General features: G+C 40.7%; 1 protein-coding gene across 3 annotated transcripts in view; it reads right to left on the bottom strand.

Annotated features, from left to right (window-relative positions):
* STOX1 (storkhead box 1) overlaps positions 1-21,570 on the bottom strand; it is a 58,253-nt gene continuing 36,683 nt past the window's right edge. The window contains exons 2-5 of one of the 3 annotated variants that reach the window (XM_042960854.1): positions 16,263-16,415; positions 11,170-13,525; positions 6,538-6,721; positions 1-151 (exon numbers count right to left, since the gene is read on the bottom strand). In XM_042960854.1, coding sequence (XP_042816788.1) covers positions 6,574-6,721; positions 11,170-13,525; positions 16,263-16,415 — 2,657 coding nt within the window. In that variant the 3' untranslated portion in view covers positions 1-151; positions 6,538-6,573. Of the gene's footprint in view, positions 152-6,537; positions 6,722-11,169; positions 13,526-16,262; positions 16,416-21,570 lie in introns of those variants that run through there. The other 2 variants (XM_042960855.1, XM_042960856.1) reach the window with 2 other exon arrangements.

The raw sequence follows: 21,570 nt of genomic DNA, 5'->3' as shown, positions 1-21,570 counted from the left end.
TACAACCTCGTACAAAACTGGAAACCTTTCGACAACACAAAAGGTTGATTCCTTAGCATACTTCTTTTCTTCCGCCACTGGTGCCGGCTGGTTAGCGTTCTTTTTCAAAGCCATTTCTTTATCTCTTCATGATCTCTTCACCTCAGCTGCCCTTGAGTGGAGAATGAGAACCCAAACTGAGATCGTAGGTGCAGGGGCACTTCACAACCACTTGACAATTTCTAAGACACCAGCCTTGTTACCTCGGCATCAGGCTTGTGTCTTGGCAACATTACGTATTGCTATATACATCATGGAGTTGCCCCAAACTATCGGTCCAGAATAGCTGAAACCACAAATGATTGCTACAGGCCTTCTGCGCTATTGTGGATTGGCCTGAAGTCAAAGGACTGTGTATCTAAAAGTCACCTTATGGGTTCCATACTGTGAACAAAGAGTGTCCGCAAAAGATAGTGGAAAAAATGCATCTCTCTCGAGTATGAGAATCGCTGTGCATCTCTAGATGTAAATCCTTTTCTACCATTCTCGTACACCCACCCCAATTCTACCATTGTAAGGTCTTTGTAGCCCTACAACAGAGCCTGAGGTGCATAGGAACATGGGATGTGGCAACTTCACACGTGTAACATTGGGAAAATAATAGGAACAGATGTTAGTATGTTGTGGTTAAAGACCAAATATAGATGAGGTAAAGTTTTTAGCTCCTCTAGATTCTATTTTTGGCATTCATTTTTCTATCAGAGGTCTTACAGCAGGTATGGAAATAAAAAGGACTAGACTGTTCAACTCTCCTTATGCCAGAGACTAACAAGCATATTAGTGTTTTTCAGAATGACCTTCTGTGATTTAGGACATTCTACAACCCTCGCCTTTCTAAGCCCCAAACTCCTTGAATCAAATCTCTGTCTGGTGTCTTAAACCAAGTCATAAGTAACTTCCCAAGCTGTGGCTTAGCTGGAAAAAAATTAGATACTACCAAATTTGGGTAACTATATGTTCTCCAGGGACCTCAACTAGAAAACTTGGGAATGGTAATGAAGGGATGGAGAATTCTTTTTTTTCTTTCATATTTGTTCCCACTATAACTCTCAAGAGATTTGTATCTGATAATAAAATCTATTGGAGAGGACATGAAGGAGTAGCATAATTTAAATGTACAAGTAATTCAAAATATAATATTAGAATATGTTTATTTTCCAAAATATCTTACCAAAATCACTGATATAATTTCTTAAAATTTAAGAGAATACCTCATCTGTTTCTCGATTCTGTAAAGATTTATCTTGCCTTTGGCTTCAGCTCCTTAAACTCTATGACCTTAAATATAAAAATAAGAGGTCTACGACCATACTACCCTGAACATGCCCAATCTTGTCTGATCTTGGAAGATAGAAAGAGGACTTACACTTGCCTCTCTCTGGTCATTCTCAAGCCTACAGGGCTAGGGGTTTTTTTTTGCTTTTTGGTTTTTTTACTCCATAGTTAAAAAATAGAAAGTTAAAAAGTCATTTTGCATCTGCATTTCAGTTTTATGTGACAAAAGGAACTGAACTACCATGCTTAAATGTTAGGACATGGAAATAGTTTAAGGAGCAGTTATAAATTGATGAAGAGACACTTGCATAGAATGAATGTTTAGAGTATAAAGAAGTAAGGAGAAAATAAAAGAGGGAACAGGACATGTTTCCTCCATTGCTAGCCACATGACCTTGCCAAACTCAACTCTAAAATCTGGTCTTTTGCGGGGCGCCTGGGTGGCTCAGTCGGTTAAGTGTCCGACTTCGGCTCAGGTCATGATCTCGCAGTCTGCGGGTTCGAGCCCCACGTCGGGCTCTGGGCTGACAGCTCGGAGCCCGGAGCCTGCTTCGAATTCTGTGTCTCCCTCTCTCTCTGCCCCTCCCCTGCTCATACTCTGTCTCTCAAAAATAAATAAATGTTAAAAAAAATTTTTTTAAATAAATAAAATCTGGTCTTTTTGTTAGTAATGTGGGGACAAATATGCCTTCCCTGCTGGTAGTGCAGGGAAATTGGGAGGATCAGCTGATGAAACAGTACTGTAGAGAAGATGATATACAGAGCTGCTTACATTTCTACCTTTAGGTCAAGGTTTTAACAGCCTCGAGGAAGACACAGCTTTGAACACATTTAGCACATGTACACTTAATGTATGTAGCTCCTAATTCAAAGGTGGAATTTTTTTTAAGATTTTATTTTTAAGTAATCTCTGCACCTAATGTGGGGCTTGAACTCACAACCCCAAGATTAAAAGATTAAAAGAGTCCCACGCTCCACCAACTGAACCAGCCATGCACCCCTGGGGGTGGGTGGGGGGGGGAGATCTTTTTAACTTTTAGAGAGAGGTCTTACTGGTTTTTTAGCCAATTACTTTGTAAATGCTTTGAATCAAATGGTGGAAGAGTAGTGACATCAGCTACCCAGAGAGGGCACTATTACCCAAAAAATGGAAGCTGCTACTACTAATGGAAGCTGCTTGCATCTAAGGTTTAAAAGGAAGACAGGTCTGTAGAGGCCAGCAAAGTAGGCATGAGTTTTTGATACCCACCCCCCCATTCTTGCTTCATGACTCCCGTGTCTCTCTTCCCCACTCCATTTTGGCAGTAGTCTTTCTCCCGCATTCCCCCAAAGCCTTCTCAGCTGTAGGAGGGATTCTCAAAATGTAGTCGTTCCCAGTTTTCAACACTACTACTGTTCTTGTTCTCTCCATTGTTTTTCCTGACATATCTGACATTTTGAAACCTCTGTCTGCTAAATTGCATTTAGTAATAGACTCATGATCATTCTAATCTATAAATAAGATACAAATGCAGCTTAGCAATGTCACACCAGCATGTGATGGTGTTCTATTACGGAGCTGGTGTAATTTCAGCCACTGCCAAAGAAACTTGATGTTTTAATTAGTAAGGAGTTAAGCAAAGGAAATATACAATTTCTATTAGAATCTTTGAAATATTGAAAATAGCTTGCAGAACCCAGCTACTCTCTGAGGATTCCTAGGGGTCTGAGATCCCAGATGAGAGAGGATGATCTTGTATGAAATGTCTAAATTAACCCCATGATTTGCATATTTTATTCCTATTATAGCATCAGGCATAATATTTCCTATTAGCCAAGGCATAATAACTCCCCAGGCAAATCCAGATTTGGATTGGGATGAAATTTCTTATAATCTTAATTTAGGGGCATCTGCGTGGCTCAGTCAGTTAAGTGTCTGACTCTTGATTTAACGGCTTAGGTCATTAGGTCTCAGTTCATAGGATCGAGCCCCATGTCGGGCTCTTTGCTGACAGCAGCATAGAGCCTGCTTGAGATCCTCTCTCTCCTCTCTGCCTCTCCCTCCCTCTCTCTCAAAATAAACATTTTTTTAAAAAAGAATAAAAAATACTTTACTACAAAAAAAATCTTAAAGGATTGAATCTCTAAATGGAGGAATTCAGGACAACCTAGAAAAAACAGGAGACCTATATAGAAGGCCATGTATTCAGACCAGTTTTGTGAATATATAAATATATAAAAATATGCATACATATATTTATAACAATATCAGGTGCCTCCTGCATTGGGCACTTTGAATAGATGAGCCTTAGATCTTACAACAGTTCTGAAAGGTAGATATCATTACAGATGAGAAAACTGAATCAGAGAAGTTTGGAATCTCTCTCCATCACACAGCTCCCAAGGATTGTAACTGGGATTCAAATTTGTCTGAATCTGGGGTGCCTGCATGGCTCAGTTGGGTGCGCATCAGACTTTGGCTCAGGTCATGATCTCATGGTTCCTGAGTTTTGAGTCCCACAACGGGTTCTGTGCTTTGTGCTGACAGCTCGGACCCTGGAGCCTGCTTCAGATTCTGTGTTTCCTTCCCTCCCCCCACTCCCAACGTGCACTCTGTCTCTGTCTCTGTTTCTCTCTTTCTCAAACATTAAAAGGAAAAAAAAAAAAAGACAAAACAGGGGCACCTGGGTGGCTCAGTCGGTTAAGCATCTGACTTTGGCTCAGGTCATGATCTCATGGTCCACGAGTTTGAGCCCCTCATCGGGCTCTGTGCTGACAGCCCAGAGCCTGGAGCCTGCTTCAGACTCTGTGTCTCCCTCTCTCTCTTTCCCTCCCCTGTTCATGCTCTGTCTCTCTCCCTCAAAAATAAACATTAAAACAACAACAATGACAACAACAACAGATTTGTCTGAATCCTAAACTCAGGTCATCATGCTACCTCAAGGGAACCGTCATGCGGAGGAGAAATCAAGAACTAATGTCATCACACACAATATTGGGGGGGAAAATGCAAGCCACCTATTTAGAGAATAACCTCCCAAACAACACGCATACCCATCTTTAATATCTGTTGTCATATGTTGTGTTTTAGAAGAAACACAACTTTTAGAAGAAAAGTTTTATTGGTCTCACAATAGGTTTCATTTAATACATCTAGAGAGTGTCATAATGCATCCAGTGGCAAAATTAGACGGATTTCATTGGTCCCTACATGTGACTAGAGCCACAAAAGACTTTGGATTCCTCATTCTGTTAAGAAACTTGTCCAGGTCCAAAATCAAAGATAGAATGAGTTGTTGCTGCTCCCTTTTCCAAGGAGTAACAAGGATAGTACAGAAATGGAGAAGTGGAAGAACTCTGGAATCTTGCAGGAGTTCAGTGTTTTGTAGGATCCTCACTTCATCTTTTTCCCCCCGCCCTTGAGGCATATTTGACCTATAACCCTCACTGAATCTTATAAGAACAAAACCTTACAGTCAAGAGGAATTTTTGGGACATCTGGGTGGCTCAGTCGGTTAAGCGTCCAACTTTGACTCAGGTCATGATCTCACGGTCCGTGAGTTCAAGCCCCACATCAGGCTCTGTGCTAACAGTTCAGAGCCTGGAGCCTGCTTCAGATTCTGTGTCTTCCTCTCTCTCTGCCTCTCCCCTGCTCACGCTCAGTCTCTCTCTCTTACAAAAATAAACACAAAAATTTTAATTTAAAAAATCATCTAGTTCAGCTATCCTGTTATGCTAAGTATATACCAATCAAAGGATCACCAAGTCTCTGCTTGAATACCCTAAATAATGGGAAATGCTTTCATTTATAAAATGTCTATTTCATCTATGGGTAGTTTTGACTAGTGGGAAGTTCTTTATCTGAGCTGAAATCTTTATTCTAACTTTCATTCACTGACGATGATTCCAAGCTGTCACACCCCCTAAAACAATGCCTCCCACACAAGGCCTTTCTATACAAATTACCCTTCCTGCTACTTTGCCCAGGGTTTCAAATGTCCTTGTGACCACAGCTGATCTTCTTGGAAATGCCATAATAGGTTGCTCAGAGCCACTACAAGCCAATAGTCAGAATTGAGTGGGCCAACCGCTACTTTTGTACATGGGCATATGTGACCTCTCCTTCTCTGTACTCCCCCAGAGCCTGGAGACAGCTCTCTATGGTGCCAAGCTTCATCTTGCCTTCACTGTTATCTTGTCTTCACTGGTGAGAGTTGGAAAGAGGCACCCTCCAATCATTCAGTCATGCTTGAGATCTAAGGCCTTGGCAACCCTTAGAAACCTCTCAGAAGAAACATCCCCTGAACCATAAGTCAGCATTAGCATCTATCCAATATGCTGAAACCAGTCCTGACTGCTCCATATTCCCCAAACCTGAGAGAACGGACCATTCCACTACCTGCCTGAAAAGGCCAGCCAGAAAAAATTCTGGCAAAGCTGTCTAAGTCTTAGTGGAAATAGACCAGATGTAAATGAACTATCATCCATCTTCCATCTTTTCTCTAAATCTCTAATTCAGAACCTCCTTGCACTCACGAGCCATTCTGCAACCATTCTGCTTCCTTTCTATCTCTGCCCTCTGAGAACATCCTGATTTCTCACTGCCATGCTACAGAGAGTGCCTTGAAAGGAGGAACCAGAAAAACAGTAGACCCAGTTGCTGCCACACGTATTTTGGACATTGCCAGTCAGTATGATGTGGGGCCATCTGTTCACGTTCAAGGTGGTTGCAGAAAAGATCTTTGGCAGCAATGACTAGAGAGAAAAAATTCTTGTTGCAAAGTACCCAATACATCTATATAAACTTTGATAATGATAAAAGACTTTAGTTGCAAACAAAGTATCTATGCAACCTTAATACACTATTTTCGGGAGTTTTGTGTTGAAATCTGGTGAAATCCACTTAACATAAGAGTGGATTAGTGTAGGTAGAGAAATTCACTACTGAGTATAGTAAATTAACATCCTATGTCATTGGGAAATTAATGAATGTCTGAAAATTTGAGTTAATCACATTTAATTGGAAAAGGACCATGTATTTTATGGTTTAACTGCAAAATAATCTGTATATTCCCAATAAGTTCATAGTAAAATAATCTTTTAAAAAAGCTTTAAAAGGTCAAAAAAAGGGGAAAAAACAGCAACTAGAACAAAATATGTAATGAGATTAACAGAATCTCATACTTGGCTTTAGAGAATTCTTACATATTCGGTTGATTAAAATATTCTATATTAATGCTGTACCTTTTTACCAAAGAGTTTCCAAAAGAAAAATAAGAATTAAACATTTATGACTGGAGTTAGTTGTAGTAAGGAATTGGATGTGAGTGTTTGACCGCTCTTTGTGCCTTCAATGTTCTGCAGAAAATTCTGTCTTCTTTTTAGTCCATCCAAAATGACTGAATTATTAGATGCCAGACTCTGTGTCCTAAAGATATTAAAAATAACAGAATTATTACCTTCCAAAGGGGCCTGGGCTTCTAATCAAGGCATCATACCTTCATCTGTTACTTTGAAGCAATATAACATTTTCTAACACTAAAGCGCGCTTAGAAGTTAACCTTTAAAAATCTAAAGTGCTCCTTATATTTTATTTTTTAATGTTTATTTATTTTTGAGAGAGAGACAGAGAAAGAGCATGAGCAGGGTAGGGCAGAGAGAAAGGGAGACACAGAATCTGAAGCACGTTCCAGGCTCTGAGCTGTCAGCACAGAGCCCAATGCCAGGCTTGAACCCACCAACTGTGGGATCGTGACCTGAGCCAAGGTCAGATGCTTAACTGACTGAGCCACCCAGGTGCCCCTAAAGTGCTCCTTATATTTTAAAGGCTTCACAATAGCACCTCAATTATTTGGCAGCTGCTTTCCAAGAAGTTCATATTTTTTGAATATCTTCTCAGATCCAATATCAAGTATATTCTAGTCAGAAACAGTAAGTTCCTTGGTGGCTGGCTGGCTCAGTCAGAAGAGCGTGTCACTCTTGATCTTGGGCTTGTGAGTTCAAGCCCCACGCTGGGCGTAGCGATTACTTAAATAAATACACAAATTTAACAAAAAAGAAAGAAAAAGAAATAACAAGTTCCCTAAAAAACTCTTCTCTACAAGTGTAGTAACCCATACCTTCTTGAGTAATTTCTTTTTTGAGACGTCATATGAAAGAGAAAAGCTGACCATAGCATTTTTCATATTGACAAGATTCCTTTCTAAGGAGCTGTAGGCTAGGTTAGTCCCCTATCTAACACATCTGCCTTGCTTCAGCCAAGTCACATTACTATTTGGGCATTTTGCTTTTGACATTCCCCTTTTCTCACCTTGCATCCTCTCCATCACTTGCTCATTACAGTAAGATATGCCTTGGGGCTCTTGGTGGCTCAGTTGGTTAAGTGTAGGACTCTTGGTTTTGGCTCAGGTCATGATCTCATGGTTCCTGAGACGGAGCTCCACATCAGGCTCTGTGCTGACAGTGCAGAGTCTACTTGGGATTCTTTTTCTCCTCTCTCCCTCTGTCTCTGCCCCTGTCCTGCTCTAGCTCTCTGTCTCTCAAAATAAATAAATAAACTTAAAAAAATAATAATAAAACTAATATCACCATACTTTAAAAAAAAAAAGAGAGATGCCTCAAAAATGTATCCTCCAATAAATGTCCCCCCAAACATTTCATTACTCTTAATTCCACATCTCTTCAGCAATTACAGAGAGTTTCCACTTCATTTTTTTTTTTTTAAAGTAAACTCTACCCCCAATGTGGGTTTCACCTGAGCCAGTCAGGCACCCTCCACTTTGTTCTTGAGTTCAATTCGGCTACTTATGTTTTGTTGGTCTACTCAACTAAAGTGCAAATTTCCTACGGGTAGCAACATCTTGTGGGTCTTCTCTGTCCCTCTAATTCGTAACAATTATGGCACAGAGTTGATATTCAAATGCTATCTTCCCTTCCTTTTCTTGATTATACTTGTAAGTCTTTTAAGAGAACCATATTATACACAATTTTTTAAGAAATCAAATTTCTCAGGGCGCCTGGGTGGCTCAGTCGGTTAAGCGTCCGACTTCAGCTCAGGTCATGATCTCACAGTCTGTGAGTTCGAGGCCCGCGTCAGGCTCTGTACTGACAGCTCAGAGCCTGGAGCCTGCCTTGGATTCTGTGTCTCCCTCTCTCTCTGCCCCTCCCCCACTCATGCTCTGTCTCTCTCACTCTCTCAAAAATAAATAAACATTAAAAAAATTAAAAAAAAAAAAGAAATCAAATTTCTCAGGATTTCACAAATTTAAATTCTCATTCATATCCTTGACAAATAAATTCTTGCATGTCCTTGACATGCAAGTCAAGGAGCAATTGCCCTTACCTGTTTTGAGTTTGATTTTGTTTTTGTTTCTGCTTTTTTTTTTTTTTTAGCAGCAGGCAAAGGTTTATTAGAATATAAGATTAGAAAGGAAGAATAGTAGAAAAGCTCTCTTTACAGAGAGGGGACATTTGAAAGTAAATGCCCAAGGACTATAGGCAAGGGTCCTTGTTTTATGAGGTTCTGGTCAGCCTTCTGTTTCTGCTTTTGCCAAAGTGAAAGGGGACCCATAGCTTGTTGGTTTACACTACCATTGTTTACTTTGGAGACAATATGTGTTGATACTTTCAAGACTTGATATGAAGAGCACCTGGATGGCTCAGTCGGTTAAGCCTCTAACTCTTGGTTTTGACTTGGGTTGTGATCTCACAGTTCGTGGGTTCGAGCCCTCCACTGGGGTTGCACTGGCAGTGCGGAACCTGCTTGGGATTCTCTGTCTCTTCCTCTCTTTCTGCCCCTCCCCTGCTTGTGCTCTCTCTCTCAAAAAACAAAAACAAAACAAAACCAGAAAAAAAAAGACTTGATATGAATTAAACAATTCTTTCAAGCAGAAAAGATCTGTTTCCCAATAAGAAGTAAAGATATATTTTTAAACTGCAGACCTCCAGGAATTTAGCCTAAGGTAGAGTCAGAAATGTCTGTAAACATTTATATGTGAAAACAATCCACTGAAGATTGATTTATTACAGCAAAAAATGGGAATCTAAATGTCAAAGGAGGGAAAATAATAGTTATATAAATACTAGAGTCCACATAACAGAATACTAAGCAGCCATTAAAACGAATGAGTTGGATCCGTATGTATTGATTGCAGGATATGCATGATACGTTAAGTGAAAAAAGAAAGTCACAGCTCTGTATGATCTGTTGTTAAAAAATAATTATGGGGCGCCTGGGTGGCGCAGTCGGTTAAGCGTCCGACTTCAGCCAGGTCATGATCTCACGGTCCGTGAGTTCGAGCCCCGCGTCGGGCTCTGGGCTGATGGCTCAGAGCCTGGAGCCTGTTTCCGATTCTGTGTCTCCCTCTCTCTCTGTGCCTCCCCCGTTCATGCTCTGTCTCTCTCTGTCCCAAAAATAAAAAATAAATGTTGAAAAAAAAAAAAAATTTATAATAAAAAAAAAAAATAATTATATTTCTTCTTTTTTAAAAAAATAATTATATTTCTTCTTTTTTAAAAAAATAATTATATTTCTAAATGCACAGAAAAAAGTCCGAAAGAATATAAACCACACTGTCAACAATGTTTGGGTCACCTCAACGGAAAGGCAATGGAAAAGGTTGGGGAATGCAGACTGTCAGTTTCACCTTTTACATTTCTGTATTACTTTTTCAAAAGGAAGTATATAATAATTTTGTATAATAAAAAACTGGTAAAGATATATGCCAAATTTTAAGATGACCTTTTTGAAAACTATTAAATAACCTCAGGGGAATGTTCACACTGTACCCTGAAAAAAAACACTATGCAAAACAGTAATGACAGTATAGGGAAAACATTTAGACAAAATACATAGATCAATATGTTCAGACTGAAGTGTTATAAATATACCAAATATAAAAGGATTTTTTATTTTTTATTTATTTTTTTTTAATTTTTTTTTTTTTTTAACGTTCATTTTGAGACAGAGAGAGACAGAGCATGAACGGGGGAGGGTCAGAGAGAGGGAGACACAGAATCTGAAACAGGCTCCAGGCTCTGAGCCGTCAGCACAGAGCCGGACGTGGGGCTCGAACTCACGGACCGCGAGATCGTGACCTGAGCCGAAGTCGGCCGCTCAACCGACTGAGCCAGCCAGGCGCCCCTAAAAGGATTTTTTAAACACATCTAAATGGTAGGGTGATTATAGGTGTTTTTTAAAATGCTTTTCAGTACTTCTCAAATGTTCTATTATGTGCATATTACTTTCATAACATGTACAATGTTTAATTTAAACAAATAAACATGGAGGGGCGCCCTAGTGGCCCAGTCGGTTAAGCCTCCGACTTTGGCTTACGTCATGATCTCACGGTTTGTGAGTTTGAGCCCCATGTTGGGCTCTGTGCTGACACCTTGCAGCCTGGAGCCCGCTTTGGATTTTGTGTCTCCTCCTCTCTCTGCCCCTCTCCCACTTGTGCTCTTTCTCTGTCTCTCAAAAATAAATAAATGTAAAAAAAAAAATTTAAACAAACATGGAAAAGATTGGTGGAAAATAGCTGCATCTCTTTCTGAACTGCGTAGAACCAGAAATATAAGTGAAAACTTCTAGCCCTCAGTTCAGGAAGTGCTTCATTTATAGCAGTTCCTTCCTATATTTAGAAATAATTCAAGATTTAGTAGTAGTGGAACAAATTTTGGTTCACATTCAAAATGAACTCTATCCTATTATGTAAGAGATTTCATTTTAACTTTATACAATTCATTCAGTAAAGGCTGGCAGAATTCTATCACTATAAAAAGTGTATTCAGGGGAGTCTCCTACTGGGTCATTCAGTACTCCCTCGAGTGTAATAATTCCTGAGGAATAGTGGCTAATCAAACATTTTTACATACACTTACCGTGGAGAATCTATTCCACTGTCTCCCGCCATGCTGTGATTTTCTGTTCCTTCCAGATGACTGTGTTCCTGTTGGACATCCTGAGCCAACACTGGCATATGTGAAGGGCTGAAAAGTTCTAACTTTTGCATGAACTGTTTTCTCACTTCCTGATTCTGAGCACCCTGACTCCAGCTAGCTGGTTTCTTTCCTATGTCACCAACCAAGTCTTGTAGGGTTTCGGTCTCAGAAGTGGCTTTCCTTGTGCTATAGTAATCAAATACACTTCCATCAGTATCTGCTGAGGCTTGCACACATGTAGCAACACTGGGTCCGTCTTCATAGTTAAAAGTGGACCGAGTCCCTGAATTGAGGCCACAGCTTTCAGCAGAGAGTTTAGGGGTTTGGCTTTCACCTGGGTTAGTGAACAACCCAGGGGGTTTGTAACACTCATTTCCTTTAAGCACCTGAGGCTCAGACCTGTGTATTCTGCGGTTGTACTCAGTCAGAAATCTTTCAGTCCCCTTTTGTTTTCCTAAATGATTCCACTTGCTTCCCCCTGTAAAGGAATACTGAATGCGGCCAGGCAGCATTTGACATAAGTCATCATTCTCAGAAAAGTCCTCCTCATCTAGATATAATGAACTACAGGCTCCATCATCATCTTCCACTTCCTTCTGATACAAGGCCTGGTTATCCTCAGAAAGCCCTTCGTTTTCTGGACTCACAGTCTTTGTTTCCTGGGCAAATGCCTTTCTTACTCGTGTTTCTTCTGAGTCTCCCTCTTGTCTCTCGGGTTGTCTCAAACAGTTCATACTAACTGGGTAATCCAAAATACCAAGATTTTGGAACTGGTGTATTGTTTTATCAACTAGTCTACACGCAGAGGAAGCATGGCCTAGAGAGGAGGAACCTTGTGATGGCAGCACATACTGTGATTCTTTTGCGTCCCCTAATGCGTCAAAGTGAGAATAACTTTTCCTCAAGACTTCAGGGATTACCTCATTTTTTCCACCATACACATCGTGTCTCCTCAGGCTTTCCTTAAAGGAAAAACATTTACTACCATTTTGCAAAACACTACCTTGAGAGTGATTTAAGAGGGGATCTCTAAAGTCATCACTGATAGGCTTGACGGTAGAGTTATTCATAGAAATGGATTCTGCTGTCAGTTTATCTTCATACTGTTCAGCACGTGGCTGTTTGCCTTTACTCTCAAAGATTCTTGAGGAATCCAAAGACCTTGACCTCTGGAAAGGCTTTCCCTTTGGTCCAATCTGACCCGATTTCAGATCACTGGTCTGAATGTCGTGCCCTTTGGTTGTTGGGTTCCCTCGGTAAGACAAACCCTGGAAAGGATTACTAATTCGCTTCTTGTAAAGCAAATGGGAACCTGGCATTGATGGATTCTCATCAAGTGGTTTCTGAACTAGTGCTTCATTTGGGCTTTGAATTCTGGAGGTGGGCTGTGCAGCAGGGGACTTGGGATGTTTCTCCAGTCTAAGGCTTCCTGGAGGAGGCTCACTTCCCTGACTCCTGGCTTTGTGTCTTTCCCTATGAGAATGGCCCCGCCTTCGAGGCCTTGCAGACCGGCCCCGTCTTTTCTTAACTCCCTCTTTTGAGGGATATTTATGCCTGACTGTGAGCAGATCAGTGGAAGTGCCCTGGCTATTGTATTTTTTCTGTTCTTCGTATTTTTGCATTAGGACGGTATGTTTGATTAAATTGTCAACAGTCAGAATGGGATTAATTCGTTTGATGATCTCATGTTCAATGTCTCGAGGGATATTGTCCAAGTTATCTTCATCTCGAACAGGCCATTCTTCTGGTGGAAACTGGGCAGAGAAACTACTGTGCTCTATTCTGGACTTCTCCTTTCTGGATATACTACGCCAAAAGAGGCTAAAGCCAAACTTCCTGCCTTTTTCTCTGTCTTTTGTGTATGGTAAAGGTTTGGTGCTTTCACAGACGTGATTCCCCTCAGACAGGGAAACTGCTTGATTCTGTCCCAAAGATTTGGATTCCCGCAGACCTTTCTGGCTTTTTCTAGTCACTTCTGCAGCAGCTGGTGTTTCCTGTACATCCTGAGTGCACAGATCAGGGAAACACCGGCAAGACTGACAGTGAGAAATGGGGGCAGCCTTTTCTTGGGCCAACTCTGCACAGCTCTCCACGCTCACCAGATAAGTAACGCAAGTTGGCATCTGGCAGCTTTCATCCGATAGGTCTCTCTTATTTTCATGGGGCGTTATATTCGTAATGAAGTAAGTCTGAGGAGTGACTATGAAGTATCCTTCTCCAGTGTGATAAATTTTCCTTTCTTTAATCAGAGTTCCCAGAGTGGTATAGAGAATATCTTGAGGTGGAACTGCGATGCCTGAAACAAACAAGCATTTTATTACACTGATAGATTTTGAATGAAAAACATTTCAATGCCTGAAGTCAGTTAAGTCAGAAATGACCACACATTTGCCTGATGAACCCAGAGCTGACTGTAACACAATTAATATATGTGATTAAAATGCCAACGAGGCATTAATAATAATCATAACTTAATTGAAAAATAGGAATATATTTTGGCCCACACAAAGACATAGGGCTAAGTTAATGTTTGAGTAGAGAAAAAAAATGAGTCCACTCAAATACAAACACTAAGCTATATAACCCCATCATAAATTTATTTTATTTTTTTAAATGTTTATTTTTGAGAGAGCGTAAGTGGGGGACGGGCAGAGCAAGACAGAGGATCCGAAGCCAGCTCTGCACTGACAGCAGAGAGCCCGATGTGGGCCTCGAACTCATGAACCGTGAGATGGTGACCCGAGCCAAAGTCTGGCCCTCAAATGACTGAGCCACCCAGGTGCCCCACCCATCACAAATTTAAATGTTCACTTCAAGAAAGCATTCTTGAAGAGTTTTTGAGAATAATCACAGTCTCCTAGCTTAAATCTTAATAATCTAAAGACAAAATGAAAACCAGCTTGTGTCAGGGGGAGGGCAAACTATCTAACATCAATATTATGATAGTTTTTCAAACTAGGAAGGTAACAAATCTTTTTAAAAGAAATCCCTGGGGGTAAGGGGGGGGGGGCGGGCACCTGGGTGGCTCAGTCAGTTACTCATCTGACGTCGACTCAGGTCATGATCTCACAGTTCAGAGCCTGGAACGTGCTTCCGATTCTGTGTCTCCCTCTCTCTCTGCCCCTCCTCTGTTCATGCTCTGTCTCTCTCTGTCTCAAAAATAAATAAACATTAAAAAAAATTTTTAAATAAATAAATAAACATTAAACATTAAATTAAACATTAAATTAAATTAAATTAAATTAAATTAAATTAAATTAAATTAAAAGAAATTCCTGGGGTGCCTGCGTGGCCCAGTCAGTTGTGTCCATCTCTTGGTTTCAGCTCAGGTCATTATCTCACAGTTTGTGGGTTCGAGTCCCGCATCAGGCTCCAGAGCTGGCAGTGCCAGGCCTGCTTGGGATTCTCTCTCTCCCTCTCTTTCTGCTCCTCTCCTGTTCATATTGTCTCTGCCTCTCTCAAAATAAATAAACTTAAAAATTTTCCCTTTTCCAAATAGCAGCGTTCAAAATTGTATTTATGTTGTGAAAACATTTTTGAATAACACTGGAAGAAAATACATCATATATTAACATTGATTTCCTTGAGTGGTGGTACCATAAGTGGTTACTTCTCTAGATGTTCTCGATTTTCTACAATGAGCATATTTTACAATGGGAAAATTTTTTAAATACTCTTCTGCAGGGGTGCCTGACTGCATGTTGGGTGCAGATTACTTAAAAATAAAATCCTTAAAATTATTTTAAAGATAATATAATATTATTAATTAATCAAAAAATACTCTTCTACATTCATGCACTGGGATATCATGGCAGCTGTGTAAGAATGAGATAGATCAATATATAATAATACAGAAAGATTTCTAAAATATGTTTTTAACCTAGGCAAGGGGCAGAGAGAATGTAAAGATCTAATTTGGGGTTCCTAGGTGGCTCAGTCAGTTAGGCGCCCGACTTCGGCTCAGGTCATGATCTCATGGCTTGTGAGTTGGAGCCCTGCGTCAGGCTCTGTGCTGACAGCTCGGGGCCTGGAGCCTGCTTCAGACTTCTGTGTCTCCCTCTCTCTCTGCCCCTCCCTGGCTCATGCTCTGTCTCTCTGTCCTTCAAAAATAAATAAGCATTTTAAAAAATGATCCAATCTATGTTATAAAAATAGAACACATATGCTCAAATACAATTTATGAAAGTATACACAGGAAAAGAGAATAGAAGCTGTTGCCTTTGGGAGGTGGCAATGGAAGGATGTGACTGGCGGGGGGGGAGGGAGAAGATGAACTTTCCCTTGTTTTGCTCTGTACTCCTTTCTACAATCTGATTTGTTGTCATAAGCATAATTTTTGAGGGGCGCCTGGGTGGCTCAGTCGGTTAAGCGGCCGACTTCGGCTCAGGTCTTGATCTCACGGTCCGTGAGTTCGAGCCCCATGTCGGGCTCTGTGCTGACAGCTCAGAGCCTGGAGCCTGCTTCAGATTCTGTGTCTCCCTCTCTCTCTGACTCTCCCCTGTTCATGCTCTGTCTCTCTCTGTCTCAAAAATAAATAAACATTAAAAAAAAATTTTTTTAAAACCCATAAGCATAATTTTTGAAAAAGTTCCTTTGGAAAGTAAAAGAAATACCCTTATTAAATTTGTTGATGCAGGCCTTTTCCTAGCAGGGCTCTAATACAAGGGTCTACAATAGAAAAAAAAAGTAGATATCGCCCAGTTTATTTACATGTTTAAGATGATTTATAAATAGGGGCGCCTGGGAGGCTCAGTTGGTTGAGTGTCTGACTTCAGCTCAGGTCTTGATCTTATGGTTCATGGGTTTGAGTCCCATGTCGGGTTTTGCACTGACAGCACAGAGCCTGCTTGGGATTCTCTGTCTCCCTCTCTCTGCCCCTCCCCAGCTCGCGCTCTCTCTCAAATAAATAAGTAAATAAATACACATTAAAAAAATTTTTTTTAAGTTGCTGAAATCCCTCTTTAAAAAAAAATGACTTATAAATAGAAAGCAAACACATACAATGAACTAATAGAGAAAACTTGCTGTCCTACCTGGGTAATGTTTCATCAAATGCTCCAATAGTGATTCCTGTGTCACCACAATCTGAGCAACATTCATATCAGATATAGCACAGCAAAGAACTTCAGCCAAAGGTATAAACTGAGATTGAGCTATTGGATTCATTTGCACTGGAAAGACATCACCTAAATTGGAGGTTTAAAAAAAAAAAAAAAAAAAAGGAAAGGTGACAAATTTGTAGTAAAAAATGTTTGCGGGGGGGCGTCTGCGGGTCACTCAGTCAGCTGAGCATCTGACTTCGGCTCAGGTCATGATCTCACAGCTCGTGGGTTCAAGCCCCATATTGGCCTCTTGTGTTGACAGCTCAGAGCCCGGAGCCTGCTTCAGATTCTGTGTCTCCCTCTCTCTCTGCCCCTCCCCCACTCATACTCTATCTCTCTCAGAAATAAACAAAACATTAAAAAAAATTTTTTTAAATATTTGAAATTAGTGAATCAAGAATAAAAACTGAATAGTACATGGAATTGCTATTTTTTTCATCACTTTTTCCTCAGAATCTGTTAACATGATATGTACAATGATAGAGAGCATAGAAGAAAAGTTTTACATTAGGGTCCCTACTTTTTAAGAAGTTTGTAGACTTTGTCACTGCTTTACATGTAAGAGATAGTAAGTCCCCAGATTAAAGGCACAAAGTGCTATCAGAGTACAGGTTGGACAATGCTTATATGGTAATTCTCATCTTTCAAAGCATTTTTTTTTTTTCACATTAGCTATCTGAGGCAGGCGGGGATGGGATTCTTCTTTATAACACAGAAAACCTTCGGGGTGCCTGGGTGGCTCAGTCGGTTGAGCATCTGACTTTGGCTCAGGTCATGATCTCGTGGTTCACGGGTTCATGCCCCGCATAGGGCTCTGTGCTGACAGCTTGAAGCCTGGAGCCTGCTTTGGATTCTGTGTCTCCCTCTCTCTCTGCCCCTCCCCAACTCATGCTCTGTTTCTGTCTCTGTCTCTCTCTCAAAATTAAGTTTAAAAAATTTAAAAATTAAATTTAAAAATTAAAAATCTTTTAAATTAAAAAAATTTTTTTAATAAATAAAATTTAAAACATATATAGAACCTTCTGAAAGCTCAAGAAATTGTCCCAAGGTCAGAGAGCAAGTAGAGTGACAGAAATAGGTCTTCTGACTCCTAATCCAGTATTTTCATCATTCCACATTTTCCTGATTGGAATGATTAGGAAGGAAGGAAAGTGCAGAAATGTTCTTCACAAGCATAAAGCCACGGAACAAAACCATGGAAGGAGGAAAGCACAAGGTATATAAAAGCATGAAAATTATCCTGGTTGGATAGAGCTGAAGGGTTATATCAGACCCAAGTGGAAGACCGACTGGAAATGGAAGCTAGACCATATTGTCCTTCCTCCTTGCTAACGTATTACATAAATGTCCTTAACTTGCTATTACTCACATTAGAGTTTTAGATTCTGCTGAACACCCAAGGGAATCCCTCAGTTACTTGGACATGAAAGACTAGGACTCAGGAAAGAGATTTGGGAATCAACTAATACAGATGAGATCTGAAACTATGGAGTGGAGTAAATTCTTCAGTGGGAGAGTAAGGAAGAGAGCCAAGGAACACTTAACTACAGGACTATCTACAGTTAAGAGACAATAGGGGCACCTGGGTGGCTCAGTCAGTTGAGTGTCCCACTCTTGATTTCAGCTCAGGTCATGATCCCAGGGTCAAGGGATGGAGCTCCACATGAGGCTCCACACTGAGCATGGAGCCTGCTTAAGATTCTCTCTCTCCCTCAGGCCCTCTACCCCCCTCATATGTGCGCTCTCTCTAAATAAATAAATAAATAAATAAATAAAAGCCACTAATCCCATAAAAAAGAGAGAGATAATAGAAATAGGGACCCACAAAAGAGAGAAGGCCCCATAATGGGGGTAGGAGGGAGAGAACCAAAAGTAGGAGAATAAAATGCTCCAAAGTGAATAGTAAAGCAACAGTGTCAAAATGTTTGAATGAGATCAAAAGGTTGAGGGAGGAGACAAAACGGCCATTGAATTTCGTGATGAGAAGGGGACCACTGGTGACTTTCATTAAGAATTGTTTCCATAGAAAAGAATACCAAAACTAAATGTCAAGTTGAAGGGAAGGGAGTTGGTGAGAAAAAAGTAAAGTTAATGGATCCTCCTTCCAAAGCAGGGTTTCTTAGCTTCAGCATTTTTGACATTTGTGGCATGATGATAGGGTGACCAACCACCCCAGGATGACCAAAACTCAGGGGTTTCCTGGGACATAGGATTTTCAACGTGATAACTGAGAAAGTCAAAGGCAAACCAAGATGGTTGGTCACCATAGCCACATAATTCTTTGTTGTGTGGGGCTGTCTTGTGCACTGTAGCATGTTTAGTCGCATCCTCGGTCTCCACCCACTTCTAGATGCCAGGAGCATCTCCCACAGTTGCAGCAACCATACTTCCAGACATTGCCAAATGCCTCCAGAGGCAAGGGAAGGCAAAACTGTCCCAACTACAAGCCATTGTTCTATACCATTTGTTGGAAAAATCAATTGTGAAAGAGGAAAAATCGAATGCAAACCAGCAAGGAGTAGGATCAAGTGAATATGAATGTGTGTGTATCTTGTGATTTTCTTAAAAGAAGATCTCTGCACATTTGGATGCAAAAAGGAAAGGCTTAGCGGAAACGATGTACATGATTCTGGGAGACAGAAGACCAGGGAGACAGCAAGATCCCAGAAGAAAGGCATAGGAAAATGCACAAAAGGCACAGGTAGAAGAACTGCCTTAGAAACAGGGAAGATATTATCATCTGAGATCTGAAAATAGAGGGTGGTAGAACACCAGAAATATACTGAAGCATAGAAGGAAAAAAAACCAAACCAAACAAAACATTAGCACAGCAAGGTCGTCTGATCTCTGTAAAGTTAAGGCAGTGAAAGAAAGGATAGGAATAGGAGAAAAAAAAAAAAACAGGAATGAAGAGAGGAAGAGTGGAAAGGGGGTTGGAAGAGCTATTCTTGGAGTATACTAAATAAAAAAAAAATGAATACAAAGATTATGAAGGAGCCCTGCAGGGGTCTCAAGATGATGGAAGTATGGTTTCTGGCAGGTGAAGTGGCAATCTGCAATAGAAAAGGGTGAGAGCCAGGGAGGCCAGCAGGGCTTCTCGAATTTTAATGTGCATATGAGAATCCCCAGGAGACTGTGCTAATGTGCAGATTCTGATTCAGAAGGTCTGAAGCTGAGCCTCTGATTCTGCATTTCTAACAACTTCCCAGGTGAGGTCCACTTGGGAATGGTAGAGGGTTAGGGTGGTAATGACAGCAATGTTAAAGTGGGTAACCATTCAACAAATAAACATGGCCCTGAGGCACAGGGAGTCAAGTGTAGCCAAAAGGAAGGCAAAGAATTGAGAAAACCTGGTTATGCCCTGCAGTTGATTCCCCTAGTGATAGTGGAGAAGCCAGTACATTGTACTGGTTATTGAGGGGGAAGGAAGGTGGTGAGGGCTGGCAAGGTATGAAAGGTTGTAGCCAGCTGGTGAGAGGCCCACAGTACTTACTGTATCTGCGTGAAGAAAAAGGGCTGTCATAAGGAAACTGGTAAACAGTTTGCTGTTATACATAACGTTGGTCTGTTTCCCTGTGTACTTTAGCTTCTCTGTCTGGCAGACTGGGGCATCTCCGAACTTGGAAGGTCACAACAGGGCAGAACTGCCGTCTGCCACCGAGGCAACTGAGGTTAGGATCTCCTCTTGTGTACTTGTGGCTCTTCCACTGGGTGATGCCAGGATACTTACAGCATTCTGAGAAGCTAGGATGAATGGCTAATCGATTAACGTTTCTAAGGGCAGTGATAAGAGATGATGCTCTGAAGCTGACTGTCCAGAGGGACGATAGCTGACCTAAACCTCAAATTCCTCCTAGAGACTCTACCTCTAAGCAGAGCGTAATAAGTCTCTGCCTTTCTTCATTCCCTCTTTGCCTTTCTTTTTTCCCTCAGAATTTGGGATTTACCTTCTTTTCTTTCATCTCCCTCCTCAACCAGAAAAAATATACAATTTCAAATAGTTCCATGCTTCTTTAACATAACTCTATGTGCTTAATTTGAAATAAGTGACTTTTCGGTATCTTTCTTCCTCATCTCCCAAAACACTCTTAAGTGACTTTTTTCTTGTATGTGATTTTATATTGATTACCTGCCCCCGCACCCTCCCCCCTCACTTTCATGTGGACTAGAAGTCCTTCATTCAAAAAGAGGGAGGAGAAAGGTCTCTCCTAGAAAGTTTAGGGCTAGAGTATTGGCGAAGTATAAGGCAAAACTTCAAAAGTTTTGCTCAACCACACAATCCACTTTCAAGCCTCACCTCATCCCTACCCTAAACCCAGTCACTTTGAAGTTTGAGATGGGAGGAGGAGGAGGAGGAAGCATTAAAAGGAAGATGAGTGGCTACAGCGTCAGCATCCCTATCGCGCCCTCTGCCGGTAGCTGTCCATTTTTTGGCAAATGAAACAAGGAAGCTGTAGGAAGGGTGGGGGTCCAATACTCTGATCTCCACTATGCCTTCGGGATACACTGAAGCAGCCCGTTTTTTAGCTCAACCCTTAAATTTATTTCCTCTTTTCACAGGAAAAATAGTCAAAATGGATTTTTCATGGGGCTGGTGGGAGGGATGCACGGGATATTCCTGTACATTTCTTTGCAATCTCCCGTATATCTAAAATTATTTTAAAATAAAAGTTAAATATAGATTTTTCAGAAGGCACTACTTTTAGGGGCACCTGGTTGGTTCAGTCCGTGGAGTGTGCAACTCTTGATCTCAGGGTTGTGAGTTCCAGCCCCACACTTGGTGTAGAGATTACATAAAAATAAAACCAAGCAGATAATCAACGATCACTTTTAGTTAACAAGCAGATATAAATGAGAAACAGAACTTTTTTCTTACATTTAAAAAATCCCAAGCAACTTCTTTTAAAGAATCCTGACACTGCTTGCCAAATCCAAAGACACTCTCAGAAATTGTACTCATAATTCCTACCACGGTGTGCGAATGAGTATTTTAAGAGTCAACAAATCTATCAACCAGGAATTCAAATGGCCTTTTTTTTCTCCTTAAAATTAATACAGCAATATGTCAATTGCATTTTGGAGGAACATGTTAAATTGCATTTAACCTCTGCTTCGGAGCTCCCTCTAAACAAAGCCTAGAGAACGTTTCTCAGAACATTTCCTTCATAGCCATTAGTAAGATACGTCTTCAGGTGCATAAATCATCAAGAGTTGTTTGTGCAGGAAAGCAGAGTGAACC

Source organism: Panthera tigris, chromosome D2 (assembly GCF_018350195.1).
Source record: "Panthera tigris isolate Pti1 chromosome D2, P.tigris_Pti1_mat1.1, whole genome shotgun sequence".
Taxonomy (NCBI): Eukaryota; Metazoa; Chordata; class Mammalia; order Carnivora; family Felidae; genus Panthera; species Panthera tigris.
This window is presented reverse-complemented; position numbering and strand designations above follow the sequence as displayed.